The 20,654-nt window shown below is 37.1% G+C and overlaps 1 protein-coding gene across 2 annotated transcripts in view; it reads left to right on the forward strand.

Moving 5' to 3' along the window:
- PLS3 (plastin 3) overlaps positions 1-17,358 on the forward strand; it is a 92,720-nt gene extending 75,362 nt beyond the window's left edge. For both annotated transcript variants that reach the window (XM_024128222.3, XM_024128223.2), the window contains exons 6-16: positions 2,046-2,127; positions 3,171-3,336; positions 5,207-5,349; positions 7,785-7,880; positions 11,621-11,816; positions 12,914-12,992; positions 13,779-13,893; positions 14,075-14,208; positions 14,873-14,996; positions 15,217-15,341; positions 16,770-17,358. In XM_024128222.3, coding sequence (XP_023983990.1) covers positions 2,046-2,127; positions 3,171-3,336; positions 5,207-5,349; positions 7,785-7,880; positions 11,621-11,816; positions 12,914-12,992; positions 13,779-13,893; positions 14,075-14,208; positions 14,873-14,996; positions 15,217-15,341; positions 16,770-16,902 — 1,393 coding nt within the window. In that variant the 3' untranslated portion in view covers positions 16,903-17,358. The remainder of the gene's footprint in view (positions 1-2,045; positions 2,128-3,170; positions 3,337-5,206; positions 5,350-7,784; positions 7,881-11,620; positions 11,817-12,913; positions 12,993-13,778; positions 13,894-14,074; positions 14,209-14,872; positions 14,997-15,216; positions 15,342-16,769) is intronic.
- Positions 17,359-20,654: the final 3,296 nt, after the last annotated feature.

Here is a 20,654-nt window from a genome sequence, read left to right on the forward strand (position 1 = left end):
CTCCGCGGCATGTGGGATCTTCCCGGACCGGGGCACGAGCCCGTGTCCCCTGCATCGGCAGGTGGACTCTCAACCACTGCGCCACCAGGGAAGCCCCTAGTTGAACTTTTTATGTCAGCATCTCTTTATTCTCAAGTACCATAGGTTCCAAATGAGAAAAACAGGCCACTCGTCACTTTTCACTCTCCAATTACTTATTTCTGAAAAATGCATTCATCGCTCCTGCTGCCCCAGACCCAACAGTGTCTCGGCAGAAATGATATAAGATTATCAACAGTTTGTCAGTGAATGCAACTCTTTTTTGAGGCAGTGGCATACAGTGGTTAAGAGCATGCTCCATAATCAGTCTGCCCAGTTCCTATTCAGGCTCTGCCACTCAGTAGCTGTGTATCAATAGCTGCAATCAAGTTACTGACCCCTTTGAACCTTCCTACACTGTTGGTGGGAATGTAAATTGGTACAGCCACTATGGAAAATACTATGGAGGTTCCTTAAAAAACTAAAAATAGAGTTGCCATATGATCCAGCAATCCCACTCCTGGGCATATGTCTGGAGAAAACTGTAAGTCAAAAAGGTACATGCACCCCAATGTTCACAGCAGCACAATTTACAATAGCCAAGACATGGAAGCAACCTAAATGTCCATCAACAGAGGAATGGATACAGAAGATGTAGTACATATACACAATGGAATACTACTCAGCCATAAAAAAGAATGAAATTATGCCATTTGCAGCAACATGGATGGACCTAGAGATTGTCATACTGAGTGAAGTAAGTCAGACAGAGAAAGTCAAATACCACATGATATCACTTATATGTGGAATCTGAAAAAAAATGATACAAATGAACTTATTTACAAAATAGAAACAGACTCACAGACATAGAAAATAAACTTATGGTTACCAAAGGGGAAAGGGGGAGAAAGAGATAAATTAGGAGTTTTGCATTAGCAGATACACACTACATATAAAATAAACAATAAGGTCCTACCATATAGCACAGGGAACTATATTTGATATCCTGTAATAAACCATAATTGGGAAGAATTTTTTTTTAATAAATCAAAGGTACTTGACCACTTTGCATTTCAGGATCCATCCATTATGATCCCCATATTATTGTACTTGCCTCACAGGGCTGTTGTGAGCTTTAAGTGACTATATATAGAGCACTTAGAATAGTGCAATGGGTATATTTCTGATGACAGCGTACAATATATAAAATTCTTTTTTCTTTCAATAAGATCATTTTGGTTGTTTGAAAAGCTGATTTTAAAAATGTGAAACATCCCCTTACTTGCCGCTTATAGGCTGTAAAGAGATATTCCCGACATGTTTTAATATAGAGACTCATATGGTACTATTTATTTAATATTTAAATTTTGCATGGAAAGAAGCATGGTTTTCCCTATGCAGAATAACTTGTTTTAGGGCAGTATTATAAACATCTAAAATGTTAGAGTCTAACTCCAAATTTTACCAAATGAGATTCTTCCTAAGTCAGATTCTAACCTAATTAATAGAACTTTTCTTTCTCTCTGTATTATCACTGTATTTCCAGCACCAAATATAGTACCTGGTACATCATCTAGGCACTCAATAAGTATTTGGTGAATGAAAGAATCTCATGCTTTAACTAATTTTACCTCTTTGTAGATAAATGGTCATTTTAATTGTGCATTGTATAATGTAGAAGAGAGATTCAGTTTCAGTGTGCAATATTATCAGTTTTTAACATTTATTCAATAAATTTTTTTTAATATCCGAGTAATTCATTCTTCTAAAAGAATGTGGAAGTTACAAAAAATTAAATAAGACAGTATGCCCTAATGCCCAACTCAGAAATACTCAACTACTGTAAATACTTTGGTCATTTTTATTTGCATTTTTATATGTATAGTTTTTTGAGATCAACATGATAAAAGTCATATGTTGCATTTTTTTCAGATTACATGAGAGACATGTTATAATAAGCCTTACAGTATTTGTGTATATTAAAGATGATTTTAAAATAAGTCAACTCATTTCAAAATTTGTTTCAGTAAAATGATCAACCTTTCAGTTCCTGATACAATTGATGAGAGAGCAATCAACAAGAAGAAACTTACACCCTTCATCATTCAGGTATGCACCATTCTCCCCTCCTTCCATGAAACTACTCTTTGAGGACCTGTTCTACAGACCATAGGCTCTGCACTTTTCATCTTCTCATTGAATTCTTGTAACAAGTCTGAGTTGAGGATTATTTTCCAGATTTCAGAGAAGAGAGAAACTGAGACTCAGAAAGGTTTCTGAGTTGTACTGACGTTACTGCTGGAAGTAAAGTTCAAATCCAGGTCTAACTGCAAAGCCCTGTGTTATTTTCATTACATTTTGTGTTCAAACATACAGAAATAAGCAAAAACATTTAAGCTCTTAATTAATTAGCATGCTTAAAGAACAAAGGGCTTTTATTTTCCATTTAGTGAGTATTAGACTGTTAGATAGCAAAATTCCCTCAGGCAAGAGCATCTCTTGGGATGTGGAGATTGAGAACTTCTAGAACTCTCAGATGTATTCAATAGACCTCTCATTTAGGCATTTTTAGAAATACGACACTTAACCCATGTGGATATACTTACTCTAGTAACTCAGCCTTTCCCTTTAGTGTCAGTGTCCTTAAGAAGGGACCAAATAAAAATACCGAGTTAACTTCCCCTGTAAATCTGAAAAAGACAATAACAATGAGGCTAGATTTGTTTTAGCTATGCTTTTTTTAAAAAAAATATTTATTTATTTATTTATTTATTTATTTATTTAGGCGGCACCAGGTCTTAGTTGCGGCACGTATGATCTTCATTGAGGCATGTTTAGTTGTGGCACGTGGGTTTCTTAGTTGTGGCATGCAGACTCGTAGTTATGGCATGCATGTGGGATCTAGTTCCCCAACCAGGGATCAAACCCGGGCCCCCTACATTGGGAGCGTGGAGTCTTACCCACTGGACCACCAGGGAAGTCCCTAGCTATGCTTTTAACACCAAAGCCTGGATATTGCTTTCTGTGGATCACGTATGGATAAAATTAAGACATAATTTCCTTGCTGAGTGTTATTTTCAGTGAAGGGAGAAATAGCCTACAAAAAAACAGAAAGGTCAAGAAGCAAGTGTTGTAAATTGGCTGTCTTGCAGGAAAACTTGAACTTGGCACTGAACTCTGCTTCTGCCATTGGGTGTCACGTTGTGAACATTGGTGCAGAAGATTTGCGGGCTGGGAAACCTCATCTGGTTTTGGGACTGCTTTGGCAGATCATTAAGATCGGTTTGTTTGCTGACATTGAATTAAGCAGGAATGAAGGTAATGGAACACAGTCATAATTTTGAAAGTCATTTATTGGTTATTTTTTTCTAGTCATGCAGACTGTCATGCTTTCACTTAATTGAGGTGATTAGATGATAACTAGAATTAAACATAAGGTAATGTTATAGCGTTATTCAGGAAAACAGCCTAATTATAACTTTCTTCTTTAGTAGTAATTAACATTTGTCTGGCACTTTAGAATTCATTTCACAATAAAGGCACGAAAGCACAGAGAGTTTAAGGAACTTGCCCAAAGTCCCCAAACTTGATATGTATTCTTTTCTGCTCTGACCACACAGTCCCCACCCCATCACCACCCTCAGCTCCACTGCTGCACACCATCTCCTATTATTTTCCATACCTTTTCTAGTCTATCATAGATTTAGGCCTCTTCAAAGCTATTCTAAATTGCCCCTGGTGGTCTCATGTTTCCTGAATTAGCAGAAGCATCATTCTTATAGGATAGGTTTTGATATCACATCATAGACTTCTAGGATGTATAAGCATATGCAATACAATTGTCCTGGGGTGCTCGGAAGTACTACATTATCCTCTCCTTTTGAAGTTTAAAATATTAAGCGTCATTCCAAACGTTCACATTTTCTTCTGGAAATCACCATATCAATCCTCAGTTACTTTGGGGGAAGAATATATACTGGGGGTTCTCAGTATTTCAGGGTCTCACAATGCCTGTCAACAGTCTTATTTTGCACATTTATCCAAGACTTTATTACACTTACACTTTCAATCCACTCAAAGGGGCCTATATTTAAACAAATAAAATTTTTCTAACTGCTGGCCTCTTCAGAGCAGTGTTTGTCATGTTAAAGGAGTTGAAGTCCATTGAAAAGGAAAGGAAGACAACAAAAGTAAATTACATTGGCTCATGTAATAAATCAAATGATTTATCTTTGACAAGGTCTCAGATGCATAGATATCAGGCTGTTTAATCCTTTCCAGCCTTTGACTTGGAGATGGGGAGCAGGAGGAGGCTTCTGTACAAGTTAGAATGTTGCCTCTGCCCTTGCTTAAATCCCTCAGTGCCAGAGTGACATGGCATGAAGCAGAGTCCATGAAAGATGAAATTTGCCTGTTAGAGGTATCGCTTAGACCTCTTTGGAAGTCAGGCAGTTTCAGTCTTCTTGTTCAATATAAATCTCCTTTTATCTTATGGGAGGTAATTATTGCATAAGGACTACACAACTTCTTCATAAAACAGTGCTTGAATTTAGACGGTGCTCTGTACAGACACCCAAGCTTCTACCTCTTACCTCTGGGAATAGTTATCAAAAAACCCTTGGCTTCTTCTAGGCGTTCAATTCAACAACAAAAAATTATTGAGCAGCCTTTACATGTTAGATGCTATAGAAAATGTAAAGTTGAATTCTATTCCTTTAAAAATAGGTTTAACACTTCAAGAGTTATTTATACGTAAATATAAATACCATAGGGTTTGTATACTCGTTTAATCAAAAGGTTAAGTAAAAGGCTCCAAAATTTTAAACATACTCCCCCAGGTCTCTGATTTTAATATTATTTAAGAACAATTTATGTAAATACATGACATAATGTGAAAATGTTCAACTTAAAAGCTAGAACTTATTTGGTATTTGGAATGTGAAGAATAGTAAAGAATATGTTATAATATATATTTGCTGTGTATTCTCATAATACAGTGTTTCTATCTGTATCATAATTATCTACTTTTATTTATCTTTGTTATTAGACTGTGAGTACCTGAAAACCAGGCACTAGGTCACAGTACTTTTAGTACCTCTATTACTTACTTAAGAGAATGTCAAAAGACTCAATAACCTTGTAATAACTGTTACATGGAATATATGGGTTGTGGGTTTTTTCCTTACAGCCTTGGCTGCTTTACTTCGAGACGGTGAGACCTTGGAGGAGCTTATGAAATTATCTCCAGAAGAGCTTCTGCTTAGATGGGCAAACTTTCATTTGGAAAACTCAGGCTGGCAGAAAATCAACAATTTTAGTGCTGACATCAAGGTAACTGTGCAGTTACCGACACTTTGGGGGACTATAATGACTCGGGAGATTTCATGCCAACTCAAAGGAGGGCTCATTCCTATGAGTTTATCACCCAGCCTTGTTGCCTCTTGGCCCTGATGGTAGATTTCAGTAGAGAGATGGAGCCAAGTAAGGAGCACTAGCTTTCATTTTGCGGAAAGGGGTAAAAAGTATTATATTATAGTCCTAACATTTTCTGTTCTACCTACTGTTCAACATGGAGTACGAAAGGACAGGCACTCATGACTCTTCTGTTGCTAACTGCCTTTCCCAGGCCTCAGTGTACCTGTTAGTGAAGACCTCGAAGAGAAAGGGTCTCAGGATTCCCTGTCCCCTTCTGTCATGTGGCTCCCTCCTTCAGGCGCTGAGTTCTTGAGGGTAGTTAACATACTTTTATTTATGTCTGTGTCTCCGACCTCAGCCCTCACCCTTGCATTACTGCCCTCCTACTAAAGCCCACCTCTAACACAACACCTGGCACATAGAAGACCCACAAAGATATCTTGCGTTGAGTTGAATTTTGGCACTCACTGCTCAGCATGAGCACTAGGGAAAACTCGCAAGGGCGGGAGACATCGGTAGCATTCATTTACCACACGTTGCCTCTGGCATCTCGGGGAGAGAGGGCCAAAATCACCACAGCAGATATCTTGGCATTCTCATTAACCAACTCGACTCTCCAAAATCCAGCTGTTGGAACACGGGGAACTCAAGGATCTTCACCAGATGTCACTGGCCAATAGGGCTATGAAAATAGTCTGTGACCACATCAGCTTATTCAGTGGTGAGAGAAAGTAAGGGGATATATTTGCATTACTGATTTCATCAGTGAAAACTAAGGATGGCCCCAAAATTATAAAACCAACTGACCCCACCTCTTCTTTTAATTTACGCAACATGCTTAGCCAGCTGTATTTTGCTTTAGACATTAGATATGTTCCCGAAAACCATTCATAAATGTATTTTATGTTTGGAGCACATAATTTAAATGTATAAAAGGGAATCTTATTTACAAATGAATATTTTTTTAAAAAATATTCTGCTTTGAATATATTTTAAAAGCAGAGGATTGTTAGGTAATGTACGTTCAAGTTCACATTTTCCACCTGTACGGCCCCTTTTCAGGGTAGTAAGTACAGACTCTGTGGGGTCTGCTCTACCTGTCTTTCTCAAGTACATAGGATTAGATTACGAATTGTTTCTGCACCTTTAGTAGGTAATTGTAAGCGAAAGCACTTTCACAACTGTAATGCGCTACTCCTTGGAAGGAGATGACCCCTATGCCCACTAATGGTATGATCTGGGTTTGCATTCCATGAATTGCTCTGAAGTGGCTTTCGCTCACCTGATTCTCCCCAGTCTTAGAATCGTTTCTGGCGAGTGTGTCAAACTTGTTGGGGTGGCTCATTTAAGATGCAGCTCTCTGGGCAGCTCCCAGAGATCTGTGCTTGGTAGGTCTGAGGTTGGATCCAGCAGTCTCCATATTGAACAACTTCTCCAGGTGATTAGGATGCACATAATCCATAGGGTTTACCACAAGAAACATTCCTTTATAATCTGTCTGGACTGTCAAGACCCAGTAATAGAAAACTATCATAGCTGGGAAGGTGATCTTCAAATATAACATGATTAAGGAATCTTCACTCCAGTTTCTGTCCCCTGGTACAATTTGACATGTGTGTTGAAGACCCTCATAAGTGTTTGCACTTGGTACAGTGGTTTTCAACGTTTTGTTCTGTGCAGTGTCCACACAGCCTGAATTCACCCAACGCACACCCCGTATGAGCAATGCCATTTTGTTTTAGGTATTGGGATTCCAAGTGGAAGTGTTCAAGTGATGAAAGAGTTCAGGGGCTTAAAACAAAGAGAAGCTTGTTTGGTTAAATATACTCAGATAATTAAGGGTTTAATGTTATTTCACCACCTCAAGCGTTACTCGTTTTAAAATTTTTGTCATTTAAATACGTCTTTAACACAGCTAATCTCTTCTCCATACCTTATGGTATATACATATGGTGCTTTGTAATGATGTAACCTGTTTATTTTTTCTTTCCCTATGCTTCCTGGATTTCTCCTGTCCTACTTTTTTCTCTTGCTTGTTTTATCTATCAAGCTTATTGACTTCAGTAACTCAGTGAAGGTACAGAACTAGTTATGTGTTTACTAGCATTATTGTATTGATGACTTCAATAAATTGTAAAGTCATGACAAAATCCAGTTCATCCATATTCAAGGCAGACCTAAGGCCAGATAAGTGGACTTTTCTGGGGAAAGGAGCTGTTAAATTAGAAGATAGAGATTTGTGTCGTACATTCTCACAAAATCCAATGCAAGTATCCTTCCAAACATGGGACAATAGGATACGTTCATTCTTTGTAAATGTGATCTCACTGACATTTTCAATTCATTTGTAGGATTCCAAAGCCTATTTTCATCTTCTCAATCAAATTGCACCAAAAGGACAAAAGGAAGGTGAACCACGGATAGATATTAACATGTCAGGTTTCAATGTAAGTATAGGTGTTCTTTTGAATTCTACAAGCTTACAAAGTTGTTGTCAATTTCTTATAAATAACAAGAATTTTTATAACTGCATGTTGTGGTATTGACAATTTTAAGCATTATTTTAAAATTTATTACTGTAGGTGTAATTCAGAGGCAGAAAGACGCTTTGATTTATGTTAATAGTTTATTAGTGAGTTCTGTAATTATGGTGGCATTGGTTCATATGGATGGCATAAAATATTCAAAGCAAGTGTGGGGAAATAAGCACTAGAGACTAACCTTTTCCAAGTATTTGGATTACAATCACAGTGATAGATTTAATGACTACATATTCATATATGCATCTGTAATATTCCTGCGTTGAGAGTAATGTGAATACGTTTACAAACTCCCGATCCCTGAAATCCAGTTTGGGGAATTACTGTCACGGAACACGTTCCCTGATTACATCACTTATGAGTTCAATGACCTTGGACAAGTTCCTTCCCGAAATTGGATTTCACTTCATTCATACATGAAGTAAAGAGTTGGCCTAGACTATTTAGTCCCAACTTTCTAGGATCCTGTTGTTGTTAGTACTCATTAGATATGGAATGTATTCTACTGGTTTTTAAAAATCCACATTTCTAGCATATTTCACAGTAGGATTGAGTGGATTACACTGGCTAACCCGTTTATGCTGCCCTTATCAGAACTGAATTTGTAACTGACTTGTAGTGCTTATATTTCTGTCTGTTTTTAACTGTGAAATTCTTCAGTTCAGGTCACTCTTGGCACGAATGAGGCGCCCTCTCGTGCGCTAAGGGAGCTGTCTGGGATGGCTAGCCAGGTGATTTTATGCCTGGGTAGATGGCACCAGTATACTGATTCTGATTCTGGTACAGCTCTTCTCTAGTCACTCCTCCCTAGTTGATCTTGAAGCACTCCCTTCATTGTCTCTTACCTCCTCAGAATCCTTCAAGGTTTCCCCATTGACTCTAGAGTTCAATCCGAAATGTTCTGCTGATCATGTAAGGCCCCGCTATACCATCTTGCTCCATCTCTTCTGGCCAGTGCAATTTCCCACTACTCTGTACCCACCACACACACACTCATTTTACCTCTGAGCCTTTCCTCTTGCTTTTCCCCTTCTTTTTGTGTCCTTCATCTTTTTCAGTCTCACATCTTCTTTAGGGGGATATATATGTGTATATATATATATATATATATATATATATATATATATATATCCATCACCACACCAAGTTTCCTCATGATCCTTTGTAATCCCTTCCTGCCCCCATACTCCTCCATCCCAGGCAACCACTGATTTGCTTTCTTTTAGTTTAGTTTGAATTTTTGAGAATTTTATGGAATCATACAGTATGTATTCTTATTTTATCTAGCTTCTTTCACTCAGCATAATTATTTTGAGATTCATCCATGTTGTTGCATGTATCATAAATTCATTCCTATTTTATTGCTGAATAATAGTCCAGTGAATGGATATACTGTAATTTGTTATCCATTCACCTGTTGATGAACATTTGGATTGTTTCCAGTTTGGGGCTATTACAAATACAGCTGCTCTGAACATTCATATACAAGTCTTTGTATGCATATACGCATTCATTTATCTTGGGTAAATACCTAGGAGTGGAATGGCTGGGTAGTATGGTATGTGTGTGTTTAACTTTTTTAAGCAGCTGCCAAGTTGTTTTCCAAAGTGGTTGTACCTTTGCACATTGCCGCCAGCAGTGCGTGAAAGTATCAGTACGTCCACATGCTCACTGACACCTTAGTGTGGTTAAACATGAATCATTTTAACAGGTGTAGAGGTGTCTCATTGTGATTTTAATTTGCATTTCCCTAATGACAAGTGATGTTGAACATCTTTTCACGTAGTTATTTGCCATCCATATATCTTTGTTTAAACACTTTACCCATTTTAATTGCATTGTTTGTTTTCTTCTTGTCAAGTTTTGAGTGTTTTATATATTTCGAATACAAGTCCTTTATTGGATATGTGATTTGCAAATATTTAGTCCCAGTGTTTTTCAAAGAACAGACGTTGTTAATTTTGACAAAGTCAGATTTAGTTATTTTTTTTCTCTTACGAATCATGCTTTTGGTGTTGTATCCAAGAACTTTTAGCCTAACACAAGGTCACAAGCATTTCTCCTTATGTTTTCTCCTAGAGGTTTTATAGTTTGGGGTTTTACATTTAGTTTTACGTTTGGGTTTTAGATTTATAGTGTTGGGTTTATACATTTGTGTGTGTGTGTGTTTGGTGTTAATTTTGAATATGATGTGAGGTATGGGCTGAAGTTCTTTTTTGCATATGTATATTTTTTACTTGATTATTTTTTGTTTCACTATTCTACAATATATTTAACTATTTGAATTTTTTAAATTTGGGGCAATTTTAAAGCTTCCTTCTGTTCCAGTATTATCAATGCTTTTTGTTTAGGAATGCCACGATGATCAATAAGTGAGGGATTTTAAAATAAAGATGGTAAATAGCATAAACCAGAGGCATTAAAGTAACAACTAATGGGTTACAAGAAATAAAATAGGCTCTGTGAGAGGAAGTCACTAGGCTCACAGAGAGTCCTGAAGAAAGGCTGAATCCCACTCAATTGCCCATCTGCTCGTGGTTACTGATTGCTCTGCAGATGGTAACAGAGAAGGGTAACACAATAAATACACATTGTTCTGGAGTCCCAGACAGTCAAGGCACCTCACTGGAGATTAAAAAACTAAAGATACCACCACCCATTAAAGACAGTTAAGACTCTCAAAGTATACAATCTGCATGCACTGTGTTGGTTTAGAAGTAACATTCCTCAAGTTCCCTTTCTCTCTTTTTTCCTCCCAGTTATAAAATCCCTTTTCTTTTCACGTGACACTGTTTTCCAGAAGAGCTACTTTTGCCCTGGGCTAGACTGGGGTGGAGATGTCTGTTGTAGCTGCCAAGAGCAGTCTGGAGGGCAGGTCACTAGAAACGAATAATCCAAAAGCCACTGTTTCTCCTGCAGCTCCAGGAGGAGGAACTTTTATTGGTGGGAGGTGGGAATGGTGAGCACCTGGGAAACTCTTTTTACATTGGTCTGAAATCATCGGATCTATAACTTAAAAATCTTCACCAAACCGTACGTGACTCAAGAGATCAGCATGCGTCTTTCCAGAAGAAAAAAAAGGCAAGATGGAGAAGAAGAAAAGTTAGGAGTCCTAGGAATTAGTTGAAAGTAAGTATTTTTTTTTACAGAAATGGACAACTTTGCTTCCCGGGTGGAAAAGTAAAATAAAACAGACAAAAAATAGTTGAAGAGAAAAACTACAATTTAAAATATGCAATTTAACCCTGAAATAAAATTATTGGAACCTGGTATCCCTGATTATTATTTTTAAAATATTTTCTCATAATTCCATCATCTTTTTCAGCCTTACACCTTCTTTAGGGCTTAATTTAAAAGTCTGAACAGGTTTTGCTTTTTTCTTGATGAATTTTGCCATGAGAGATGTAATCTCAGTGGAGTTAACTGTATTCTGTCCTTAGATATATGATCTGGTGCCATCTAGGGTATTTTCAAGGTACTGCATATCCAGCACAGCCAACTTTTTTTTTTTTTGCATTCAAAACAATAAGTACCATAAATTGACTAAGACAAAACAGAATTGTATGCCCAGCCTCTCATTGTAGGAAAACATTTCTATATTTTTAGTATGGTCTTTTAAAAAATGTCTTCTTATTTTACTTCAACAGGAAACAGATGATTTGAAGAGAGCTGAGAGCATGCTTCAACAAGCAGACAAATTAGGTTGCAGACAGTTTGTTACCCCTGCTGATGTCGTCAGTGGAAACCCCAAACTGAACTTAGCCTTTGTGGCTAACCTGTTTAATAAATACCCGGCACTAACTAAGCCAGAGAACCAGGATATTGACTGGACTCTATTAGAAGGTAACTAAAGGTTTCTTAAATTACGTTTGGGACTACAGAGTAGAAATACATAGGCCACAGCGATTTCATAATCTTGACTTTAATAAGTTTCCTTATCCCCTTTAGCAACCGTCTGCTAGAAGTAGTCCCAAGGGCTGAGTAAAAAGTGGCAGCTGATAGAAAGGAATGATACAAGGGAACTTTTAAAGTAAGCTAGCCTAGGGTCACTTAGTTTAAGGCCACTTAGTAAATCAATGTTTTATTTTAATATTTTAGAATTAGGTCACTTTTTAAACCTCTCACCAGAAAAATGCCTCTATGCATAAAATTTTACACACATTTGCATAAAATTTATAAATTTACAATATTTATGTTTCATTCTTCCAGTCAGACTAACTGAAACTGGCCCCAGTTCCTTTCACACTTAACCTACTCAAAAAATAATAATAATGCATGGTAATTATTCGTTTAAGTTCGGGAAAGGCAGAGTTTACCTTTGCCAGATTATATATGCATGAAGTATGGTACTTAAAAATTAACAAATGTAAATAGTAGTTCATTGCATGTCTACTATCATTACTATGAAATCTTTTAATTTTATGCTTTTGAAGTTTCAAATAATTTGTTGCTCTAATATAGGCATGTAAAAGGAGTACATATATGTAGCTTAGTATTTGTTAAATGGGTAGAGGGAAAATGTAGATTAATATGAGTATAGAGGTTTATATGATATGACCCTAGCAAAATTTTAAAATAAAAACTAAACTGATAAACATCAGTTACTTTAGAGGTATGGGGATTTGGGGAGATACTGGAGAAGGATTAGACAGAGGAGGAGATTATAAAAACTTCATACACCTCTAAATTGCTTAACTGGTTATTAATAAGTTTGTGTACTTTTAAAATAAATTCATCCAGTTTAAAAAAGAAGCGTGTATCTAGAGAGAATGTATTTGGAGAGGCTGCTTAGAGACTCTTAGAGACACTTAGAGACACAATGGAGAAAAAGCTCTAGATCTGTAAAGAAGAAATAAAATAATCTTATATGTGGGTTGATGTTATATGCACATATACAAGGTATTTAATGAATATGTAAACATTGTGAATATTTTTAATAGGAGAAACTCGTGAAGAAAGAACCTTCCGTAACTGGATGAACTCTCTTGGTGTTAATCCCCATGTAAACCATCTCTATGCGTAAGCCTTCCTACTGCTATTGTAAACAGTTATGAACATCATGAATGGACGCTACACAAATAATTACAGCTCTAAATCTTTCCTAAATGTTAGTTTGTAGCATTTTACTTATATTGGAAAATGTTGAGTGGTGACTCCCATTTTCATTTCCAAATACACAAAAGCCCAGATTATTTCTTTACATGATCAATAACATTAAGTGAAAGAATGTACAAATGTCTTCCTAACACCGTAGGCAACAGATACTTTATATTTTGAAACAGAGACCAGAGAGTGCCTTAAGCAGACCATCCATGATGCCTTGAAGCCTTTGTACTCACTGTTCTCTCAGCCTGGAATGTTCTTTTCCACATCTAATGCGTTATTCCCTTGCTGTATTCAAGCCACTGATTCAGATCTTGACCACCACCTACCACTACCTAACCCCTAACCTCGTTCTTTTTTTTTTTTTCATAGCAATTAAATACACCCCAAATCATATTATCCATATACTTGTTTCTTCCCTCTCTCTCTCCCTCTCTCTCTGACTTTAAAGGCCAGGGATTTTTGTCCTATGTGCCCAGCTTCTAGAACAGTACTTTTCAAACAATAAGTTCTCAGTAAATATTTTTAAGAGAATTGGATGGTGTTAGCTCTATTTTCAGCACAGATTGATTAAAAAAATAGGAGTCTTGGGTATTATCTATGGTTTTATATATCTTGTTTGACAGTGTAGTGTTATTGTTTTTAAGGAAACATAGGCCCAGCCGTCTGAAAGCATTGATCAAATTCTTTTTAAATCATTAGTGACCTGCAAGATGCCCTGGTAATCTTACAGTTATACGAACGAATTAAAGTTCCTGTTGACTGGAGTAAGGTGAATAAACCTCCATACCCGAAGCTTGGAGCCAACATGAAAAAGGTAGATAATTAGGTTGCTGCACATATTTCTTACAGACTTTTAATTTGTTTCTTTTGTTTGGGAAACTCGTTGGCTCTGAGCTTCTTAAGGAAAGGAACTGTGTCTTAGTTTTGTGCACACGTGCATATACAGATTAAACAAGTGAAAAATCTTTTAAGCATTTGCTTTTGTGTGTTTGCAGCTAGAAAACTGCAACTATGCTGTTGAATTAGGGAAGCATCCTGCCAAATTCTCCCTGGTTGGCATTGGAGGGCAAGACCTGAATGATGGGAACCAAACCCTGACTTTAGCTTTAGTCTGGCAGCTGATGAGAAGGTATGGTACACAATTTTAGCCGTTTAAGCTTCACTATAATACAGGTCTGTGATCTAGTCCTTATTATTTTTAAGCAAATGTATCAATGACTACATCTTTAAAATTTCTGTGTTTAGACTTTGAAGTGAGCTTAAGTAATGAATATATGTTGGATGGCCAATGAGAGATGGCTTCTTGAAAGTGAGGCCGCAGAACTGTGACTATTTCCCTTTTTTCATAGGAAGCCTGACAGACAAACTTGAGCCTCATTTAGTGTTGGTGAATAAAAATAGCAAAAATTATGAATACCCCATGTATACATTTGAGAAAGATCTCTTAACTGTAATGCTGAAAAGCATTCATTATAACTGGGTACCAGCCAAAGCACAGCTTATTTTAAGTCCTTACCATGGTTGGACTAGTACAGAATGAGACTGCAGTAGACTGTTGGGCTTACTCATTAAAGCACTGAGAATCTTCCCCCCACCAGTGCAAAAGGCAGCTCAATGGCAAGCCACTACTACTTGAAATGTTCGGTTTTTTTTTTTTTTTTTTTTTCATACAGTGCAACTCTCTTTCCAAGAAATCTAAACCTAAGGAGAAGAAATTAAAGATAAAGCATCTTTCTAATTGAATTTTTTCTCATGAAGTAGATCAGGACCTTTTCTTCTGCTGCTTCTTTTAGATATACCCTCAATGTCCTGGAAGATCTTGGAGACGGTCAGAAAGCTAATGACGACATCATTGTAAGCTGGGTGAACAGAACATTGAGTGAAGCTGGAAAATCAACTTCCATTCAGAGTTTTAAGGTAAGAATTCCATGTTTGCCTATTAAACATTGTTTGCTCTAGAAAGTACCTATAATTTGGAAGGCTAGCTTTTGGTTTCTTTGTGAGTGAGAATCATTGTTGGGCCAATGGCGTGATTCTTTTTTAATTCACTGGACTTTGTTTCTGGCAGCTTTATATAGGTAATCCACGTTAATTTGTACACATTGAAATTCTCAGACGTATTGTCTTTTTACACTAGGACAAGACGATCAGCTCCAGTTTGGCAGTTGTGGATTTAATTGATGCCATCCAGCCAGGCTGCATAAACTATGACCTTGTTAAGAGCGGCAATCTTACAGAAGATGACAAGCACAATAATGCCAAGTAAGGGATGCTGCATAATATCCTGGCAAGAGCACAGGCGTTATAGTCGGGCAGGTCTGCATTCTCATTCAGGTTCTGCCACTTGAGAATGACGTCACCTGGGGGAAACCTCTTCTAGCCTCAGATTCCTCATCAGTAAAATGGGATCAATAATACTTACCTTGGAGATTTTGAAATGAATAAAATCTGTAAGAGCCTAGCATTGCACCTGACCTAGTAGATAGGTGCTCAGTCAGTTGTTACTTTAGTAGATTACAGAAATGATGTATGTTTTAATGCAACTTAGCTGCAAACTCACAAAGGAAAGGTGAGCTAAGAATAACCATGCCTTTGATAAGAGTATTCTTCTGTCGCACTCTTTTAACACACATTATCTAGTGATGTCTCTCTTACTGTGCATAGACCACTTTACTATGTATGTTGAGTTTATTATCTTGGTCCCTTAAGTGGGTAGGATGCTAAACCCTCAGGTGGAACTGTGCCTTGAAAGTTTCCTGCATTTCAGCTGTATTGAGAAGGTCTTTTCCACCTGTCTCTTCCCTTCTCCAAAGACCTAGACTGTGATCTGGTTTCACAGGTAACCCATGAAAACTTTCCCAGCACACACTAAAAATCAGCCCCCAGCAGGGCTTCACAGGATAGCTAAGAAACATTACTGCAAAACTTCGTGGTTAAGCACGTCATTTCTGCCCTCCTTAAAAAATATTTGTAGCATAATATGATAAAGATTTAATATCCATAATTTATAGAGAACTCCTGAGGCTTCTTTTTCCAGATGCTTGATCATCTGTAAAGATTCCTGTTACAGAACACCTAGAAATGCCTTGTGTATTAGTTGAGGGGAGCTCCTGCAAATTTCCCCAGCTGGACACGTCGGTTCTTTTCTCCCTTCCTTTCTCTACACTTTCCATTCCTTGCTTCGGCCACTCTGGCCATGTACCATGTAGACTGTCTCCCCTCCCTTGAATATTTGGAAGTATTCACTGCATCTACCAACTTGTATTTTGAGTCTGGCCTAAATTTTTCCACCCCAAATCTCTAAGATCTCATGAGAGTTACTATTATCTTATTATGTGCTCAACGAGAATATCAATCTGGGTAATTATATATGTATTCTAGAAAAATATTTTTTTCATATCAAATCAGTGCTCCAAAATTATTTCTCATTTTATATTGTAGAAAAAGAGTGAATAAATATTATCAGCCCCAAATAGTAGAGCTTAAAAATCTGGTGTTACTTATGAGTGATCTCGCAAACAAAATAAAACAGAAAACAAAATAACGAAAAATGAAATCATTCCGATTTGAACTTTCGCTATAGAAGTTTTGCGTCCTAGACAAATGATTATATAAGAGGAGATAGATGTCTCATGTTGTGCCCTTGACTGACCAGAATTTCACCTTAATTTTTGTTTCCTCCAAAAATAGGTACGCGGTGTCAATGGCTAGGAGAATTGGAGCCAGGGTGTACGCTCTCCCGGAAGACCTTGTGGAAGTAAAGCCCAAGATGGTCATGACCGTGTTTGCATGCTTGATGGGCAGGGGAATGAAGAGAGTGTAAAATAACCAATTTGAATAAAAACAACCTTGCTCCCAAGTGCATGATTAGCAGGTCAGCAATTTCCAGGTGAAGTGCTCATGGCTTAAGGAACTGTTGGTTATTTAAAGGACTTTTAACAAGACTAAGCTCATCATGGGAGCCCTCAGGGGAAAGAGTTTTAATAACAACAACTCCTCTTTCCCGTAGTCAAGGTGGATTTGTCAGGCCCACCTGAAATGTGCTCATAGCCAAATCATTTACTCGCTCCTCCTAGATCGCTGCCCTTGATGTTTCCCGTTGCTGTACGTATTTCTCTCTGTATCTGTTTCCCTCTTAGAATGTCCACCTCCTGGGACTTGCTTAGATGACTGGATATGAATATTATTAGACAATAATTCTGCTTTTCATCCAGTATGCTAGTTCTTATTCAAGAACTGTGGTCAGAGGGTATTTGGATATGAGTATCCTTCGCTTATCTCTCTAGTACTGAAAATTTACAGAAGTAACTGGCTGTGTAGAATGTAATAGAAGCTTTTCATATTCTTTTATTCTTAAAAATCAGTATCTTTTTACAGTATTCTTTCTACATGATCCTTTTTTGTACATTTAAGAATATTTTGATTACATTAAATAAGACTGCTGATTTTGCTACTTTTTTTAAGGGGTCTTCAAGTAAGTAAAAAACATACATTATAGGTAGAAGAAAAATGTACCTTGAATTTCCATCTTCCCTCTCACACTGAAGCTGTAAACAATTGACATATTTTGTCTTAAAACACTTGGTTCAATATATGCTTATTTGTTTTAAAACCGGTATCATCAAACTCTCTCTTTAGATTTAAAATGCTGTTGATTATGACACTTTTGAGGAGAGAGTGGGCTCAGAATTTAGGCAGGATACGGTAGGCCAAGTATGCTAAGTGTATAATAAATTTTCTGATTTTACACCTAAGACAAGGAGATGTGGTCACTAAAAAATAAACATATATGTAGGACTTAATGTACTCTTGCTTTGTCAAGCTGTTTGCTATAGTTTTCAAGATCACAATGTTACTCTAACTCTGAAAAGTGATGTAATCTGGTAGCAATGTTTTAGTTCAAATAAAGGCATTTACATAATAATTAGTCTCTTCATGCTTCTGTCCCTTAGTAGTATGCCAGTAATGTTTGCCAGGTTTTTTTCTCCAATATTCTAACTCTTTTTCTGGTGTACTTTATAAAATGATGTTTGTTAAATTTAAGCTTTTGGAGCTGAATTACAGGGGCTGACTGAGTTAAGGATACGATCAGTGGGGTAAAATGGTTTTCTCCAACTTACCAAAATTTCCTTATCAATTTCTCCCTTTTTCTTTCTTTTCCATCTCATTCACTCTTTTCAGTGTTTGATTTTATACAGAAGATCGAAACAGTGGGTATCAGAACAACCAGGGAAGAGAGATGGTTTATGTTAGGTTTTCTCAACCTCGTCACTATATGGACATTTTGAGCTGGATAATTCTTTGTTGGAGGTGGGAGGGAGCTGTCCTGTGCATTGCAGGGGTTTAGCTCTATCCCTGGCCTCTACCCACAGATGTCAGTAGTACACCCCCAGTGTGTAGATCAAATATGTCTCCAGACCTGGCCAAATGTTCCATGGTGGGAGCAAAATCATCCCTAGTTGACAACCTGTTGTTTATGGTACCATTTCAAGGTTTTGTGTGAATGAGTAATATGAAATGTAGTCCTTTGAGAAAGTGCATGGTGATACTATAAAATATTTTGTATTTATAGTCTAAGAATAAGAAAGACCTCTCTTAGTATGATACAAACCCCAGAGACATAAAATGAAAGAATGATAAATGTGACAATTCTGCTTTTGCAATAAATAAATAAATATAATAAACAAAGTCAAAATATAGATGACCAAGGAAAAAAGTTTAGTCCCATGTGTTAGTCCATTCATAGACTGGGTGACATAAATAACAGAAATTTATTTCTCACAGGCAGTCTGGAAGTCCAAGATCAAGGCACTGGCGGATTCACTGTCTGCTGAAGGCCCACTTCCTAGTTAATAGATGGCTGTCTTTTAGCTGTAACCTCACATGGTGGCAGGGGCAAGGAAGCTCTCTGGAGTCTCTTTAATAAGGGCACTAATCCCATTCATGACTCCACCCTTATAATTTAAGGCCCCACCTCCTAACACCTTCACACTGGGAGATTAGGTTTCAATATATGAATTTTGGAGGAGACCCAAACATTTGGTCTATGGTGCCCATATCATGGATTTTCTTAATATAAGGACACCTTTTATGAATAAATAAAAGACAAGTCTTCTGCAAACATATGCCAGGGTAACTGATGAGATAAGATGACTGTATCTTATGACCTAGCTTCTACCTTATATTTCCTATGCTTATCTACATTGTTTCCTTCCAAGTACAAAAGTTCTTCTCTGTAAGTAACTATGTCCCAAATGCCTTGAAATGCCTTTGAAGCAAGAGAAAAGGCTTACTCCATCTTTCCCTTTATTCAAAAAAAGAGCTGGTTTCTTGGGTGGTTCACTGTACAAGGCCCACAGTCTGTAGGAATGCACCTTTGGTCTGTTAAGTGTTCACATAAAGCAATTGGCCTGAACACACCATTTCTTCTTTCCTCCAAATAAAGGGCTGAAGTCACTAATATATTCAAAGGACTAACAAATCTATGAAAGAGAAAGTTCCTTTAAAAAAATGGGCAAAGGAGGTAAATATCCAACTTAAAACCTGTAATTAACCAATGAACATAAAAAGCAAATGCTGACTCTCAAAAAGTAATGAAACCAACAAAGAATTGCCCTTTTTAGCAGACCTTTTTTTTTCTTTTTTTCTTTTTTTTGCCACACCGCACGGCTTGTGGGATTTTAGTTCCCTGACCAGGGATTGAACCCATGTCCTCAGCAGTGAGAGCGTGGAATCCTAACTACTGGACAGCCAGGGAATTCCTGTAGACTTTATTTTTAGAGCAATTTTAGGTTCATAGCGTGAGTTTATTTCTGGGCTTTCTGTCCTGTTCTGTTGATCTATATTTCTGCTTTTGTGCCAGTACCATACTGTTTTGATTACTGTAGCTTTGTAGTATAGTCTGAAGTCAGGGAGTGTGAATCCTCCAGCTCTGTTCTTCTTTCTCAAGATTGTTTTGGCTACTCAAGGTCTTTTTTGTTTCCATACAAAATTTTAAAAATTTTATGTTCCAGTTCTGTGAAAAATGCTGTTGGTAATTTCATAGGGATTGCATTGAATCTATAGACTGCCTTGGGTAGTATAGTCATTTTAACAATATTGATTCTTCCAGTCCAAGAACACAGTATATCTTTCCATCTGTTTGTGTGGTCTTCAGTTTCTTTCATCAGCATCTTATATTGTTCAGACTACAGGTCTTTTGCCACCTTCGGTAGGTTTATTCCTAGGTATTTTATTCTTTTTGATATGATGGTAAATGGGATTGTTTCCTTAATTTCTCTTTCTAATCTTTCATTGTTCGTGTATAGGAATACAAGAGATTTCTGTGTATTAATTTTGTATCCTGCAACTTTACTGAATTAATTGATGAGCTCTAGTCGTTTTCTGGTAGCATCTTTAGGATTTTCTTTTGTATAGTATCACGTCATCTGCAAACAGTGACAGTTTTACTTCTTCTTTTCCAATTTGGATTCCCTTTATTTCTTTTTCTTCCCTGATTGCCGTGGCTAGGACTTCCAAAGCTATGTTGAAAAAAAAGTGGTGACAGTGGAATCCTTGCCTTGTTCCTTAGAGGGA

The sequence above is a fragment of the Physeter macrocephalus genome, chromosome 21 (assembly GCF_002837175.3).
Source record: "Physeter macrocephalus isolate SW-GA chromosome 21, ASM283717v5, whole genome shotgun sequence".
Classification (NCBI taxonomy): domain Eukaryota; kingdom Metazoa; phylum Chordata; class Mammalia; order Artiodactyla; family Physeteridae; genus Physeter; species Physeter macrocephalus.